We start from the raw sequence: 18,787 nt of genomic DNA on the forward strand, positions 1-18,787 counted from the left end.
ACTGGCTTTCAACAAAATAAAATTCACTTATACAATACTGGATACTCCCAAAATATAACTCATCTATCTAGTAACTATACTTTAAAAAAAAATTATAGTAAAATACACATATAAAATTTGCCATTGTGACTGTTTTTAAGAGTATAGTTCAGTGGCATTAAGTGCATTCACCTTGTGCAATAATCACCCCATCCATCTCCAGAACTCTTAACCCGAAACTGTCCCCATTAAGCACCAACTCCCTCGCAACCACCCCAGCCCCTGGCAACCACCACTCTACTTTCTGTCTCTGGATCTGACAACTCCAGGTACTTTGTAGAAGTGAAATCACACAATATCTGTCCTTTGGTGACTGACTTATTTCACTTTGCGTAATATCTTCAAGGTTTGCTATGATCTGAATGTTTTTGTCTCCCCCAAATTTGTATGTTGCAATCCTAATCCCCAAAGGTGCTGGTAGTAGTAGGTGGAGTCTTTGGGAGGTAATTATGTCATGAGGATGGAGCCCTCATGAATGAGATTAATCACAGAGCTCCCCAGCCCCTTTCGCAATACAGTAAGTCTGTGATTCGGAAAAGGGCCCTCACCCAACCATGCTGCCACCTTGATCTCAGACATCCAAATCCCAGAACTGTGAAAAATAAATATCTGTTGTTTATAAACTATCCAATCTGTGCTATCTTGTTACAGCAGCCCAAACAGATTAAGACAAGGCTCATCCGTGTTGTAGCATGAGCCAATTTCCTTACTTTTTTCCTCAGCTTTATTGAGGTATCATCAGCAAATAAAATTGTCATATTTTTAAAGGGTACAGTGTGATGATTTGATATACATAGACGTTGTGAAAGGACTCCCACAATCAAGCTAATTAACACATCCATCACCTCCCATATCTAACTTTTGTGTGTGAAAATACTTAAGATCTAGTCTCAGCAAATTTCAATTATACAATACAGTATTATGGGCCATGGTCACCACGCTCTCAGATCTTGATCATCTTAAAATTAAAAGTTGGCACCCTTTTACCAACATCTCCACATTTCCCCCAGCCCCCAGCCCCTGGCAACTATCCTGCTTCTATGAGTTAGGCTTTCTGTCATTGTTCCACTTTTTTTTTTTTTTAAGATTCCACATATAAGTGATACCATGCAGCATTTGTCTTTCTCTGGCTTATTTCACTTAGCATAATGCCTTCCAGGTTCTTGCATGCTGTCAAAACTGGCAGGATGTTCTTCTTTTTTAAAGCTAATATTCCTGTGTGTGTGTGTGTGTGTGTCTCACATTTAGCTTATCTATTTGTCCATCAGTGGACACTTGGGTTGCTTCCACCTTTTGTGTATTGGGAATCATGCTGCTCTGAACATGGATGTACAAATATCTGAGTCGCTGTTTTCAAGTCATTTAGAACTATACCCAGAAGTGGAATTGCTGGATCATATGGTAATTCTATTTTTAATATTTTTAGAAACTCCCATGCTGTTTTCCCTAGTGGCTGCACCATTTTACATTGCCACCAAGAACACACAAGAGTTCCTAATTTCTCCACACCCTGCTAAGATTTGTTATTTTCTGTTTTTTGGATATGTGTACTTTTGTTTTAAACAATAGTCATTCTAATGAGTGTGAAGTGCAATCTCATTGTGGTGGTTTTTTTAAAAAGATTTTATTTATTTATTTGACAGGGAGAGACACAGCTAGAGAGGGAACACAAGCAGGGGGAGTGGGAGAGGGAGAAGCCGGCTCCCCACTGAGCAGGGAGCCCGATGCGGGGCTCAATCCCAGGACCCCGGGATCATGACCTGAGCTGAAGGCAGACGCTAAACCACTGAGCCACCCAGGCGCCCTTCATTGTGGTTTTGATTTGCATTTCCCTAAAGATTAGTGACATTGAGCATCTTTTCATGTGCTAATGGCCCATTTGTGTGTCTTCTTTGGAGAAATGTCTATTCAAGTCCTTTGGCCAGTTTTTCATAAAGTTGTTTGTTTTTTGTCGTTGTTGAGTTGTATAGGTTCTTTATTTATTCTGGATATTAACCCTTTACCAAATATATGATTTGAAAATATTTTTCTTATTCTGTGGGTTGCCTTACTCCTGTTCATTCAAATAGTAACTGTGCACCTATATGTGAAAGACATTGCACTAATGACTGAGCAAAACAGTGCCATCGACTTGCCTACCCTCTCTCCCTTCATTTGACTCTGTCATGCTATCAGAACCCTTCCCAATGCTTGGAAACATTTTTTTTTAATTACTAGATCTTTGGAGTCTTCTAAAAGGAATTTAATTGACTATTTCATCTCAGATATCTGAAAAGTGAGATCTCAGTCCTAAATAGGTTGTGAGGAACTGGGGAGCTGTGAAACTTGACAGCAGAAGAGACAGCCACTGTCCATACACACACACACACACACACACACGCACGCATGCACGCACGCAGCCCAAAACCTCCAGCAAGAGCTTCCTGCCATCTACGCGTGTGTGACAGGAAGTACTTCTGCTTAAAACAGTGCTTGCTGAAGAGTATTTGACTGTTAGGATTTATTGTAACTGTGCTCGCCAGCTGATAAAGGTTACAAACATTGACCCTGGGACACTGGACCCTTCCTGGGGTCTTAACAGTCTTTCCTGACCCATGAACAACGCACTTGTTTTATCGAACCACGTACATTGCCTCTCAGCCAGAGTGCTTGGTTTCAAGCCTTAGCGTGACCACCATAAACTAGAACTTAAAAACTCCTGATTTGTTTTTTTTTTACCACTCTCCTCAGTAAATTTCTTCATCAAGGAATGTTTCCTTGCACGGCACGTTAAGAGACTCAGTCTTTTATACCCACATCTGGCAGTCTTTATTTTATATGCCATGTGGGCTACAATCCTACTAACTCCAATGGTCTACCCAGAAGTCAACAAAGAACCCACACGCCAGATTCAGTACAGTTACTCTAAGGTTTTTTTTTTTTTTAAGATTTATTTATTTATTTGAGAGAGAGAGAGAGAGTGGGGGTGGGTACAGAGGGAGAAGGAGAGAGAAACTTTAGCAGACTCTGCGTGGAGCAGGGAGCCTGAGTCGGGGTTCAATCCCAGAACCCTGAGATCACAACCTGAGCAGAAACCAAGAAACGGACGCTTAACGGACTGTGCCACCAAGGTGACACAGTTACTCCAAGTTTTATGCAGAAACACACACTGATCCCTGGGTAGCTGCAACCGATCTCATTCCTCTAATCCTCAGGACATTTAGATAAATGCCAGCCTGTTTTCAAACAGATATCTTAATTTAGCCACCAAACATACAGATATTTGACCTCTACAGAATACTTTCCCTCCTTACATTCACATGCCTTAGAAACCACAAACACAGGCCTTTATGTAAATGTTCAGCTGCATGGTGGATCTGCTTTGCATCAAATGGTTGCTAACACACATGCACACACACAGAGACACACACAGTATGCATTTGTCTCTGAAGAACTGCCTTTAACGTCCTGTTGAAGCCAAAGAATCAAAATTTCAAGACAATGAATTAAATCTGCAGAATCACTGTTCATTAGCAGTAATGTTTCAAACAGGAAATTAGTCCAATTACAATATCCTCTGAGTTATGATCTCTGCTTCCTCATTGCTTTACCTAGTACCAAATCACACAAATAGCCTGCTTAGTGTCTACAGCAGTGGTTCAAAAAACAGCACTACTCAAGGTTTTTCTGGACCCATGGAATGGGGCAGATAAATTAATCCATGATGTGCAGCCCCTTACGATCAGCTAGAGAAAATGAATCCAAAGCCAGGACCCTAAAAAGGGAGCATTTACCACCCGTTGTCTAACAGCTCCCCATTTTCCTTCATAGGCCCCCAGGGATGGCAATCACAGGAATGAGCCAACCCACAACCAGCTGCTGCCTCCCAGCTGTCCTGGAGCCTGGTATGGGCAGATCCTGTGCTGGGTATCTTGTGCTTAGCCTGGCTGATTTTATTACCAAACATGAGTTACAAACATAAGGCAATAAATACAGGAAGAGGACAGAGTAGTAAGACAACGATCTTGAGGTCCCTCCCACCAGCAGTGTGTCCTGCCCCTTGAAGTAAATGATGCCCTGTGATAAATGTGATGAACTAGATGTCCCCTCAACAATTTCTTAAGAAGTGCTGTTCTTTTAGGGTTGAGAGTCAAGCCCTGTCCCACCAGCTCCACTTATTGGGTTTACCCTGAAGGGTTGTTTATCTCTCCTTCGGTATCTGAGGCAAGTTCCCACCCAGACACAAAGAAGGAGGCATCCTTAGAGAGAGAAGGAAGATTTTTTTCTTCTTTGCATGATGTGAATGCTTACTCAAAGGAGGGAAAACAGGCTAGGTTTTAGTGAGCTGAGTTATTTTCTGTGAGTGTGTGTGCATGTGTGTGTGCGTCCTGATTTAGATGGAATGAGGTGTTTTGTTTTCTTTAGCTTTGTTTTAAAAACCAGAATGGAAACTCTTTTTAGAAGAGAGCAAATGACTATACCATCCTTAGCATGACTTTCACTTTCCCTTTCTCTCATTTCCTCTTGATATTGTTTTCTAGACATTGTGAAGACAACTGTGGCTGTGAGCCTTTGTTGTCCTAATGATCCTGTTTCTCTTTTCTATCAGGAAAACCTCCTCCTTTGCCCTTTTGCATGAATACCTGGCCACTAAAAACTGAGATCTGGTCCTAAATCAGTCAAAAGGATAAATGCCTGGGTGAGAATTAGTGGCAGAACAACAGTAGAAACCACCCACAGGGCTCCTTTGGGGACTAAATCTGGAGTCAAGGTGGGGGGTTGTATGATGGAAACTTTGAAAGGCGTGTGATCCAGGGAACTGCTGAGAAAGTGAATAGCCTCTTGTCCTTTTCTTTTTTCTCTGCTCTATTTGAGTACTCTCTGTGTTCTAGAAATCCTGTGCATTCAGCCCTCAAACAATTGGCAGAAAAGTCCGTCATGAAGACACGAATTCTACTCCAACTTTCTTCTCTGTTTCAAATGCTGACCCACCTGTTAGATCTTAATCATGGCTCCTCCTTCATCATCAGGAATTTCCCGTTGCTGTCTCCCCATTGTCTGGAATAATGTATTAACTAATTTAGAGATGGTGAGACCATTTATCATGGGTGGGACATCAGCCTGAAATACAGTTTGTATCTAGAGTGGCAATTAGATACACTAGTTTATCAGCATTCAGCCCTGATTGATTTTATGTTTATGTTTGATGGTAAAGGTAGGGAGATAGCTGTGGTCACACAAAATAAAGTTCTTTTGGAATTGTAACCCGTCCAGTGAAATCTTTCTTCTCAGATTAAGTAGGATTATGAGTCCAATGATACCTGGTGAATATGTGAACTTTAAATTTAAAATAACTCAAAACCTGATTAAACCTAATGTTTTAATGATAACATCCAAGACAATTGGTAACAATGCAACTTGGCAAGTGGCCAAATGTCAAAATACATGTAAGTTGAGAGAAGAGAGGAGAATGAGATAAAGACGGAAAAATTAAAAGAGAAGGAAGCAAAGTAAATATTTGGGAAACTGGATAGGAATTAGAGATTTTAGAGAAATCCTTGAGCTTGCACAACTCTGCCCAGAGCACAATGCACCATACCTGAATCACACATGGACACATCTATAAGGAATAACATCCAGATACCATGCCAGGCACCTCCCCTTGGGTGTGTACATTAGTTATGAACTGAATCTTCATGGCACAGAAAAAATAATCTTTTACCATTTACTAAACAATAGGAAACTATAGACTTCCAAGTTCACAAAGATTTAAAAAAATCGATACTAAAAATAAAAGATACTACATGGCTGAGAGAGAATATCTAGTCAGTTCTTCTGCAGAATGATTTAGCAATACACACCAAATGCCTTCAAAACAGTTATATTGTTTGGTCTTGTTCGAAATCTTGAGGACATTGTGTTAAACGAAATAAATCAGTCACAAAAGGACAAATACTATATGATTCCACTTACAAGGGGTACCCAGAGTAGTCAAATTTATAGACACATAAAGTAGAATGGTGGTTGCCATGGGCTGGGGGAGGAGGGAATGAGGAGTTATTATTTATTAAGTACAGAGCTTCAATCTGGAAAGATGAGAAAGTTCTGGAGATGGGTGGTAAGTAATGGCTGCACAACAACATGAATGTACTTAATGCTACTGAACAGTATACTTAAAAATGGTAAATTTTATGTTATGCATATTATATTACAATAAATAATAGTTTTGAATATTTAGCAACAGGGAAATGCTCAAGATGATAGAAGTAGTATCAACGATTTTCCAGATTTTCTATAAAAATCATCGTACGTTCATGTATGAAAAAAGACCGGAAAGGTATTCCAAAACACAAAATGTTGGTAGACATTATCTTAGGTGAGATTATGAGTGATTTTCTTTTTTCATACTTTTCTCTATTTTCCAAATGTTCTAAGTAACCATACAATACTTTTATAGCTAGAAAATAACATTTAAAAGCCCAGCCCCTAGACAGATGGTAACTACACTTGTGGTGAGCACAGCATAAAGTATAGAGAAGTTGAATCACTATGTTGTACACCTGAAACTAATGTAACATTGTGTGTCAACTATACACAAACTTTTTAAAAATTTAAAAGTTTAAAAATAAAAGCACCCCCCTACAGCTCTATCCCTGTACCCTGCTTTATTATTACAGTAATGGCACTTATTACTACATGAAACTATATTGTATATTTATTTGTTTCCTTGCTATAGTCTTGCTTCCCCAGCTAGAACATAAACTTCATGAGGTCAGAGGCTTCTGCATCCTCAATTCTTGAACAGCTTCAGGCACTTAATGGGCACTCCATAAATATTTGAGTGAAAGAAAATGAGTAGATGAATGAACAGAAAATCAGTCATCCTTAGGTAAGGACAGTGGGCATTCCTTTGTCCAGTGTCCCCATTCCAGGTACCTGGCATAGCTACCTTTTTCCTCCTATCTGTAATCTGCTCAGGATTGGAGAAAGGGTTTTCTCCAGGTTAAGGATCATTGGGATGAAAATAAAGCCTGGACACATCCAAAGTAGGACTAATAGGGGAGAAAGTCATCTAGACACCAGGTCACCCGCAGAATAGTTGAAGGGACGGAGAATGGGAAAAAGAAAACTCAGAAGAGAAGGAATGGTGAGGAATTTGGGAAGACAGATTAGAATGCACCCTAGTGAGTCCAAGATAGCATTTCCTAAAGTGCATTTCATGGAACCCTAGGAATACGTGGGATGTTCATTTATGTTACATGAAAAAAAAGGATTCTGGGGCCAAACAAGTTTAGACAATCTTGAGATAGAATTTTTGAGACTGCTACATACACAGGACTTCTCAAGGTTTTAATATTCTCTTGTATACTGCTACTCTCCTAAAGAGCAATGTGATTCCTTTTCCCAAAACTTTGAACCACAGGAAACTTTGTCTAGGCCTACAATTTCATGGGATGAGCATGAGGAAGAGTTATCCTGTCTTCGTAATGAGAACATTCACCTTTGGAAAGGCTGGCCTGCAACCACAGATGCAGATTGGCACTGTAGCTTGTCCCTGAGACACACAGTGACACCATGTAGAAAAGATGCCCAAGGCTTCATCTTGAATCACTCACATCAACCCAGTCCTCTCACCTCATCCCCTCACCTCACAATTCTCCCAGTTACCAGTCTGGGCACATGCTTGTTCCTCTTTCCATTCTTGCCTTGAACTTGACCTTAATGACCCATGCCTTGTATTTCTGCTTCTGATTTGTGCTTCCCCTATGCTGGGTAAGGCTTCCCTGGTTCAATTCCACACAACTCACTATACACAGAGGAGGAAGACTCAGACAAGGAGCAAGCAGGTTTTATGTCTCGTAAATGGGGAGAACTTGAGCTTTCTGATACAGAAAGCTCTCCCCTAGTCTTCTTTTCAGCTACTTCTTCAACAGGACTGAGGTTCTATAATATTCAATGTCCAGGCATCCTTTTACATACTTTCGGTACCCGGAAAACCAGCTATTTCTATGACTGCATCATCTCATCAGTTCTTATATGGAATGCAGATGCTCCACCACACAACTGGGAAGTCTTTCACATGATGAGCCCCTCATCCACGGTCACTGGGCTATGTTCTAGCTTCCAACCATAAATAAATGCCCATGGTGACTTTGAAGGTTTGCATGAAATTCCTACAGGGAGGGAGAAACTATTCTGACTTTAAACTATAGCCCGCAAATCCTCTCCCATTTTTGTTCTCTTACCTTGTTACTTGGGTTCTCATTCCAAAATCCAGTGACCTCATTGATTGCAGTACTTCAATACAGCCCATGTACTGGAATAAAGAAAAAAAAAGAATAAGTAGGAAAAAAAAATAGCACAATGATGTTTCTCATCTTCATAGTGATTTCCTGGGAAACACCTTAAGTCAGCTCCTGATACCAACTTACATTGGCACACTTAGCCTACCATTGATATTTCTGACCATTAATGGACACATGCCTTAAGCCTCAGTTCAGTTATAAAACATCAGCCAGGGACTTCTGGGTGGATCAGTCGTTAAGCGTCTGCCTTCGGCTCAGGTCATGATCCCACATTCCTGGCATCGAGCCCCACATCAAGCCCCGCATTGAGCCCCACATCAAGCCCCGCATCAAGCCCCGCATCAAGCCCCGCATCGGGCTCCCTGCTCAGTGGGAAGCCTGCTTCTCCCTCTCCCACTCCCCCTGCTTGTGTTCCCTCTCTTGCTGTGTCTCTCTCTGTCAATAAACAAATAAAATCTTTTAAAAAATAAATAAAAAAATAAAACACAGCCAAATCCCAACTATGATAGCAGGAAGGCAGGTAGCAAAGATGATGTGAGTTCGAGCATGGGCTCTGGGGCTGGACTGTGCACATCCGAATCCTGAATCTGCCACTTATTAGTAATGGAAGCTCAGCACGTTACTCCACTTCTCTGCACTTCAGTTTTGTCACTGGCAAAATGGGGGAAACAATTAGAATTGTTACGAGAGTTAAATTTTTTCACATGGGTGAAGCTCTTAGAACAGCGCTGGGTCCATGCATGTGCTCCAATGGTATGTGAGGCAAATAATACAGGGACCAGTGAAGCTTCTAAGGAAATAAAACAAGCATATAACTGCTAAATACAGAATTTAGTCATATAAGAAGATCTTACTTTTTCACAAGATCATTTACTAAAAGGGTTCAAGAAAGGAAAAAAGAGTCATGTCCTACGCCAGGAATTAGTAAATTTCCCTTGAACATGGAGTATTAGAAAAGGAATTGTGCCTTATAAGCGAAAAGACAGTTTATATTTAATGTGGGAAGCATGGCGGGCTGCCGGTCCAGAGCAATGTGGTCGGTCTGTGTGTGAGAAGCCTTATGTCGGCAGCAGTATGGAGGTGGGTTATTGGTGGGGGGAAAAGTGAGGATGTTCCTGTCGAGGGGGAAGTAATGAGAGCCCACACCGAGGAGAGATGGCGGCAATAGGAAGGAGGGGACTAAGTCAAGTGACATCACGGAAATAGATACTACATGATTCGGCAGTTGATTTGATCTAGAGAATAAGAGACATGGATGAGTCAAGGATGACTCAGATGATTCCAGCCAGGGTAGCAGAGGGAACAGTGATTCCATTAACAGAAACAGGAAAACCAGGAGAGGGGAAGATGATGAGTTGGTTTGGGACCCGTTGACTGAAAGACATTGGTGGGGTATCCAGGAAATGACAAGCCTGCAGTTGAAAATTGGATTCTGGAATGGTGGAGAAGAATTAAGCCTAGGGATGAAGACTTAGTAGTCTTCTGTGTAGCTTTGCCAAGCGAGGCTGTGGGAGTAAATCCTCTTAGCAGAGCCTTAGCTGACGAGGGAGAGTGTTTCTCTGAGAATGAGCTCGGAAATGTTATGAGAGCCAAGTGGTCTGATTGAAAGTTATCTGTCAGCTCCTTGGAAATTATATGCTTCCTGTTTAGCTTTCCTCTGGAAGCCTTCCAGCCTCCCTCTGCTTGGAAATGGCAAAAGCACCGTGGAAAGATGGCAGGATCCAGAGGGTGCCTCCCCAGACACTTCTTATAGTACTTCTGAGCAAATTCTGTAGATTTAGCATCCTAACGGCAAGTCAGCCTACCAAATGTTGCCTAGAGCCTAGTGCTGGGAGAGCACGCTGGCCAGGACAATCACCTGACAATTCTCAGCCAGATTCGTTTGTCACACTCCTCTTGGGTCTCTAGTATTGACATACAAAAATTTTTTTGAACACTTTATACCATCCCAATCATGCTTAACTTCCCAAGGTTAAGATATAACTGGAAAAGTGGGTGATGTCTAGACAGTTCTGTTCAATAATCCATAAGACTTATTAGGAAAGAAAATCTAGATTTAGGGGATGTGGTAGAAAGCTCATCTCAGAACTATCAGGAAAGGAGATTCCAAGGGTCCAAGTTTCATGCTGAGGTGCATTAAAAAGATTGTTTTCATGTCCTCACTGGCTGCTCCAGCTTCTCCTGCCTTCAGTATCTTCTCTTCATTTCAGGACTTAGCTCCTGCTCCTCTATTTCCTGCACCCCTCATCCTGGAAAGAATGAACTCCCCACACAGTTGGGGTACAGGTTTGGGCTACTCCTCTAATTCCTGCAGGAGGCTTTGTCAGCACCAAGGTGGGTGTCATCTTTCTCTTCAGCGGTAAATCATCAAGTTCAGATGACAATGATACTAACCAGCCCATCAAGGCACACTTTTTGAAAATGTAAACAAACACCTACATTTTTCTACCTACATTTTCTGCCAGATTGATTTTTCAAAAATGTCCCTCCATTCTGGAAACCCCTGGTATTTATTATCAAAACAAACATGTTATTATAAACCCCCAGACCCTGTGTTTTCTGGCCCCTGCTTACCCCCCAACTTCATCTGTGTCATTCTCCCCCTATACACATCGCTGACACATTGGTCTTCTCTCTCTTCCTCAAGTACACCCAACTCTTTCCAAACACAGGGCCTTTGCACTTGCCCCTTCCCCTCTCCCCTTCTGTCTTGCTCTTCCGCCATCTCTTTATAGGACTGACTTCTTCTCAACCTGTAGGTTTTAATTTAAATATCACTGCCTCCTGTCACCCTTCATCACAGCCCTCACTGGTCACCTTCGTGCCACTGATGATCAGGTCTACTTGTTGGCTTGCTTGTTTATTGCTTGTCTTCATTCCCTTGACTGTAAACATAATCAATGCTGTATTCCCAGCACCTGGGGCAGTGCTTAGGACATGTTGGTACTCAATAAATACTAGTTGGAAGAATGAATAAAGCTTCTATTGTTCAACTCCAACAGTGTCTTTAAAATGAGCAGAGGAAGGGCGCCTGGGTGGCTCAGTTGGTTAAGCGACTGCCTTCGGCTCGGGTCATGATCCTGGAGTCCCGGGATCGAGTCCCACATCGGGCTCCCTGCTCAGCAGGGAGTCTGCTTCTCCCTCTGACCCTCTTCCCTCTTGTGCTGTCTCTCATTCTCTCTCTCAAATAAATAAATAAAATCTTAAAAAAAATAAAATAAAATGAGCAGAGGAAGAGAAGAGATGGAAGGATGTGAAGGTTTGACTGGTCTCTCATCCTGGGGGATAAATGAGGAGTACAGGAGAAATGAGGACTCAGAAGGAGACTCAGTAACTATAAACCAGGATGATACCTTTGGAAGACTTTTGGATTTCTCTGTCATTTCCTCTGTTTGTTATTTTTGTTAGTTCCCATCTTAGAGATTGGCAACAAACAACCTAAATGGAAGAGGTTTTGTAGGGAAGTGGGAGGCTGGGGAGAACGTGTCCTCCTCAGGCAGTCTAGCGGCAGTAGGTGGGGAGAGCCCTGGATGATAAAGTTGATGGTGGGGACTTTAACAGGAAGGGAGAGCAGGCTGCATATCTGAGAGGAATGGGGAAAGAGGCAAACAGAGTCAGTTGGACAGAGACGCTCCAAGGCCAATGAGGCTCAACACCCATGTGAGGACGAGTGTCAAAGTGGGGGCAATTTTCAGTCGGATCACTCACTGGCGGATCACCAGTGGTGGAATTTGGGTTATCAGTGAGGAAAGAGGTTTTTAGTGGAGAGAGAACAGGAAGAGAGAGACTCTTACAAGGCTTTGTTCTTAATCACACTTCAAGGCAGTAACCACCTCATCTGCTTCCTTCTAAGACAGATCCAGACATTGCTTCCAACCCCCTTGTCCTTCATGGGAACCTCTATTTCGCTCCAGACACTAGAAATGTGAGTCATGCCTGAGGTGATATGACAATGAGTACATTTCCCCTTCCACTGTGGGCATGTGTTGAGAAAGCCACTCTGAGCAAAAGGAAGGGAGGGAATCGGTGCCTGATTTTTCACAATTATCCTGAAGCCTGGAATGGACTTTGGACTTGGTCTTCCCATTAACTCACAGAGTCCATTTCACTCAGAAACCATTGCTATGAGGAAGCAGGGAGAGGGCAGTGCATAAAAATAATCCGTCCACTTCTTTGTTTAGGTACCTGATGACCACATAAGCAGACAGTAGTTGAATGTCAATGCCTGAGGAAGGAGAAATTTGGTTTGTTGATTTAGGTATAAACTGGGAATGACAATACCTCTTACTCATTTATTAAATGTGGATCTGAATAAGATATGGTCTCTGTTCTTAAGAAACCCAGCCTCAGGGGTACCTGGGTGGCTCAGTCAGTTAAGCATCCGACCCTTGATCTCAGCTCAGGTCTCGATCCTCTGGTCATGAGTTCAAGCCTCATGTTGGGCTCTACACTGGGCGTGGAGCCTACATTAAAAAAAGAAGGAGAAAAGAAAAGAAAGAAACCCAGGCTCATAAGGATAAGAGAATCATGAAAGAGATTATTTCTTTTCTTTCTAGGAGTATAGTCATTACTGTTAATTCCATTTAATAGATGAAGATATTAAAGCCTATTAAAGGGAAGTGCCTGGCTCAGTTTCATTTACTCAGTGAGACTGAATCAGGGTTTATTCCAGAGTCTGTAGCCCATCCTGGGACTCTGTGTGTAAGCCTTGTATAACAGGAAAAGTAAAAACAGAAAGGGTCACTGAGCTGGCTCCCACTGACTCTTCCTTTGGTCTGCTGAAGTGGGTAACAATGAAATGAGCCTGGGGGCCACAGTGGTGAGAGCAGGATGAATCCAGCTTCTTCTGGGGAACACAGGAGGTGGCACACGAGACAGAAGACACTCCCTAATTCCTGACCCTGAGAGGACACCGAAGACCTTTATTAGAGGCATACACGGGTGATAAGAAAGTAGTGGAGCTCAGCAGTGCTCAGACAACCTTCCTATTCAGCACCTGACAGACAGCTTACCTAACTCCTAGCTCATGCTCTCTCTTCATGCCCCAAGGCAGCAATAATATTTTTGTACTGTCTGAGCTTCAACCACTTGCTCCCAGGGAGAGGTGAACAGCCTATTCATTGCTGTGTGTATCTTGGGCTTTGAAGAAATTACTGGGGTTTTCAGAGAGGAGGAATGATAGCTAGCTTATGAGAATTTCTCATACTGGCTCCTTTACAGAATGCTTTTGACCGTATTACGTAAAGAAAAAGGATATATATTCTTACATCCTCAGAAAGAATGTCCGAAGGACACATAAGAAACTGGTAAGAAAGGTAACAGCGGTTACTTCTGGGAATGGGAGAGAGGCAAGCTTTTACTTTTTACTTTACACTTTTATATTGTTTATTTTTTAAAAATAAGTAGGTAGTATTATTATAGGGTTTAAAATTTAAATAAAGCCTACCTTAACCTCTAGGAAGCACAGTTCATTAATTATTAAGTAGGATTAACTCCTTTTTTTTTTCTGTGGCATACAGTATTCCTTTCCTAGAATGTACCTGCCCCTGTGCTAGGAGTATAGGGGGATATTGTTCAAGAGAAGGCTTCAGGCAGAGGCCCTGCATTTGATAAGACAGGGAAGAATGACACTTCGAAATGATCAAAACACCGAAGAACAGTATATAATTAAGTGTGATATGACAAGGGCTCCTTCATGAAATAAATGTTTGACAATAGTAAAGGCCACCAACATGGCCCAAAGACACTGCAGGATTTTTCTGCCACCTTTAAATAACTTCTAGTCTTTCTCACTAAGAAAGGGAGATTGGAGGGAGGACATTCTCTTCATAATCTTGTGATGTTGTCTCCACTTCCTTTCTTTCTACTCATGCCTCATTCACTCTAGTAGTTCTGGCCTCAAAACTCTATTGAAACTGCCTGAGCAAACCAACTACCTTATCAGGGTCTACTCGAGTCAACTGTTTTTGTTCTGGTTCACCTGCCTAGGGCATTGCCCTTGCTGACCTCTACTCACCTCCTTCTCTTTCCTCTGACCCTCTCTCCCCATTTGGCTTTCATGACAGCATTTTTCTCTGATTCTTCATCTTCATCCTCTGACTGATCCTTCTTAGTCTCCTTTGCTAGTTCCTTATTTTTACCCCTGTTTTCTCTTTAAACAATGGTCTCTTCTCCTCTCACCCTATACTATGCAGTCAACCCTGACTGCATCTTAGAATCACCAGGGAAGCTTAGAAAATTCTGATGTCCAAGTTCTACTCCCATTCAATAGAGTCAATCTCTACCATGTAAGCCTTCAATTATTACCTGGGTACTGATGGCACAGAGATTTTCAACCCAAGTTCTTTTGCATGCTACAGACCAGTATAATCACATGAATATGCATTCCACTTGCATCACAAATTCAGTATATCCAAATTATTCCTCTACTTACATTTCTGATCTCAAGCAACAGTATCACCATCCACCTAGTTACATGAGCCAGGAAACTCAACTCTTCCCCTTCTTTCAAATCCCTCATCCAATCAGGGGCCAAGCCCTGCCAATTCAAGCTCAGAGCCCTGCCAATTCAAGACAGGATCTGTCCTGTCTTCTTCCCTCAACTCCACACCTGCCCCAACTTTTACCATCCTCATTTGGGCACTCTGCCTCTCAACTGCATCATATGCATGTTCAATGTACCTGAAATGAACCATATTCGTTTGGCTTGCAGTAAGCAAGAGATCAATCTCTTTGTTCAATCCTGTAGCCCCAAACCCTACTCTCCAAATTAGACCTTGATCTCAATGGCCCAAGGGAAAGGGGGCCTGATAAGGCACTGATTCTGACCTTTGACAGTCCAAGTGCACAGTTGTGGAAGATTTTAGGGACTGTCCAGTGTATTCTTTACTCTACCTGAGTTTCACAATAGTGCTGAATTTTGAAATAACCCCCACAACAACAGAGTCTCTGGTGTCCCACCCTCTGAATCTGCCTTTCCCAATGCAGCTACCACCTCACTGAAACTCAGGTCTGGCGTGATATGACTCCATCCTAGCCTACTCCTTTCCCACCTAAAAATCTTTACAGGGCCCCCATCCTCAAACAGAGCTTCTCAAACTTTATAGAACTTCAAAATCACCAGAGAAACTTAAAAAGCAGATTTTTCAAAAGCAGATTCCTGGGCTCTGAGATATTCTGTTCCAGTAGGTCTGAGTAACTGCATTTTAATAAGCACTCAGGTGGGGACGCCTGGGTGGCTCAGTCAGTTAAGTGTCTGCCTTCAGCTCAGGTCATGATCTCAGGGTCCTGGGATTGAGTCCTGCATCAGGCTCCTTGCTCAGTGGGGAGCCTGTTTCTCCCTCTGCCTGCCTCATCCCCTGCTTGTGCTCTCTCTCTCTCTCTCTCTGATAAATAAATAAAATCTTTAAAAACAAAAAACAAGCACTCAGGTGATTCTGCTACAGGTGGTCCAAGAATCACACTTTAGAGAAAACACCAGTCCACAGGAAAAGATCCAACTCTCTTAGCTTAGTGGACAAGGTCCCAACTATCATCATGCAAAGGTCACTTCTTTCATGAGTCCTCTCCTCTCCTCTCCCTTCCTTAACCACAGTCTTGACCATACTCCCTTTCCTAAGCCCTCCTCTGCACACTTTATGGACTACTAGCAGACCTTTTATAAAACTCTAGTTGCCCATATGACACTTTTTATCAATGTGTATATACCTCTTTTAAAGCAAAAATGGTGTCTATTTCTTCTTTGTATCCTCAGTATAGAGCCTAACTCACCAATGTTCCTGAGATGAATGAGTAAGATATGGCTTGAATAACTTTTGAGAAAGAATAGGATGTGTACATGAAAATAATCATATTAAAGATTTAGATAATATTAATCCCTTATTCAAACTAAATCTCATCAAACTTAGATTTCCCAAAAGAACAATCATAAAGGTCAAAAACTCAGTGCTTAATAATTACAATATTAATGAGTGAATTAATCCAGATATAAGAAAGTAGCCAGATGAGGACAAACTCAGAAAAAAATGGCCTAAAAGAAGAACAGAACCCAAACTACTCACTCAAGTCCTTTGTTGCTATTTGGGAAACCAGATATGATTTCAGACAAAGCCAGAAATCAGACTTTATCTGTAAGTTTTCCTAATTTCAAAACCCAACCAGTCACAATGAACAATCCAAAAATGAAATTAAGAAAACAATTACATTGTAATAGAATCAAAAAGAATAAAATATTTACAAATAAATTTAACAAAATAAATGTAAAACTTATACTTTTAAAACTATAAAATATTGTTGAAGGGAATTCAAGATCATAATAAATGGAAAGACATCCACCCTCATGGATCAGATGAGTTTATGTTGTTAAGGTAGCAAAACTAAAATCTCTCAAAACTAATCTACAGAATTAACTAAATTCCTATCAAAATCCCAGATGGCTTCTTTGCAGATATTGACAAGCTGCTCCTAAAACTCACAAGGAAATTCAAGAGGCCCAGAGTTGCCAGCACGATCTTGAGAAAGAACAAAGTTAGAGGACTCACATGTTCCAATTTCAAAACTTACTACCCAGCAACACAATCAAAACAGGTGTGGTAAAGCATAAAGATAGACACTTAGATCAAAGGAATAGAATTAGAAGCCAGAAATAAACCCTCATGTTTACTGTCAACTGATTTTTGACAAGGATGCCAAAATAATGCAAAAGGGGAAAGGACAGTCTTTTCAACAAATGGTGCTGGAGCAACTGAATATCTACATAAAAAAAGGAATGAAACTAGACCCCACACCTCATACCATATGCAGAAATAAACTCAAAATGGATCCAAGACGTATGTATGAGAGTTAAAATGATAAAAGAAAATAGACAAAAATCAGGACCTTGGATATAACAGCAAAAGCTCAAGCTAATAAAAAAATAGATAAATTGGATTTCATAAAAATTAAATACTTTTGTGCTTCATGGGACACTACCAAGAAAATGAAAAGACCACCCATAAAATGGGAGAAAATATTTGCAAATGATATATCTGATAATGGACTTGGATCCAGAATATATAAAAAACTCTTACAACTCAATAAGAAAAAGACAAATAACCCACTCTGAAAGTGGGTAAAAGATCTGAATAAACATTTATCCAAAGAAGATACATAAATGGCCAAGAAACACACAAAATGATGCTCAATATCATTCCTCATTAGGGAAATGCAGAGCAAAATGACAGTGAGATACCACTTCATACCCTCTGAGATGGCCATCATTTAAAAAACAAATGGACCCAAAATAGCAAGTGTTGGCAAAGACGTGGAGAAACTGGAACCCTGATACAGTGTGGGAATGTAAAATGGTGCAATCACTAGGAAAAACAGCTTGGCAATTTCTCAAAAAGTTAAATTTAGGGGCACCTGGGTGGCTCAGTCAGTTAAGCATCTGCCTTTGGCTCAGGTCATGATCTCAGGGTCCTCGGATCAAGCCCCACATCAGGCTCCCTGCTCGGGGAGTCTGCTTCTCTCTCTCCCTCTGCCTCTCCCCCTAGCTTGTGTGCTCTCTCTCTCTCTCTCTTTTGCTTTCTCTCTCCCTCTCAAATAAATAAAATCTTAAAAAAAAAAAAGTTAAATTTAGAATTACCATATGACCTAGCAATTCCGCTCCTCAATAAATACCCATGAAAACTGAAAACATATGTCCACACCAAAATCTTGCACCCAAATGTTCATAGCAGCATTATTCATAATGGCCAAAAGGTAGAAACCACCAAGTATCCATCAACTGATGAACAGATTGATAAAAAGGACATATCACGCATTGAAAAAGCATTTGGCAATGAAAAGGAACAAAGTACTGATACATGCTACAACATAAATGAATCTTGAAAATATTATTCTAAGTGAAAGAAGGCAGTCACAAAAGACCACATGTCGCATGATTTCATTTATCTGAAATGTCCAGAGTAGACAAACCTATAGAGCTAGAAAGGAGGGCTGGAAAGTTTGGGGGGTTGGGATGTGACTGCTGAAGGGTCCGGGGTTTCCTTTGGGGTTGATAACGATGTTCTAAAATGGGAGGTATTGGCACAACCCTGTGAATATGCTAAAAACCATTGAATTGCACACCTTAAATGGGTGAATTGATGGCATGTGGATTACATCTCAATAAAGCTGTTACCAAGCAACAATAACAGGCCAAACAAACAATATCTGCAAGGCAGCATGTGACCCCGATGTAAACCATGCAGGAAATATGGTCGAATCGATGGATAATGAATAACTAAATGAAGCATCAGAGATCATTAAAGTTGTTTGACATCCTCTTCAGCACTCTCGAGGCAGAGTTCATTGCCCTTCCCTTGGGCTCCCAGAGCATCTTGGTCATACCCCAAGGTTGCACTCACCCAGTGGTGCTGCAATTTATCTTTTTAAATGTCTAAGCCTGCAGCTGGACTGTGGGCTTCTCAAGGGCAGGGAGT

The 18,787-nt window shown here is 41.4% G+C and overlaps 1 protein-coding gene across 1 annotated transcript in view; it reads right to left on the reverse strand.

Moving 5' to 3' along the window:
• The window catches only part of SHC4 (SHC adaptor protein 4), a 129,082-nt gene that overhangs the window by 80,737 nt on the left and 29,558 nt on the right, over nt 1–18,787 (reverse strand). Inside the window, exon 2 of the mRNA XM_032417435.1 lies at nt 8,265–8,335. Coding sequence (XP_032273326.1) covers nt 8,265–8,335 — 71 coding nt within the window. The remainder of the gene's footprint in view (nt 1–8,264; nt 8,336–18,787) is intronic.

Source organism: Phoca vitulina, unplaced genomic scaffold (genome assembly GCF_004348235.1).
Source record: "Phoca vitulina isolate PV1807 unplaced genomic scaffold, GSC_HSeal_1.0 scaffold20, whole genome shotgun sequence".
NCBI lineage: Eukaryota > Metazoa > Chordata > Mammalia > Carnivora > Phocidae > Phoca > Phoca vitulina.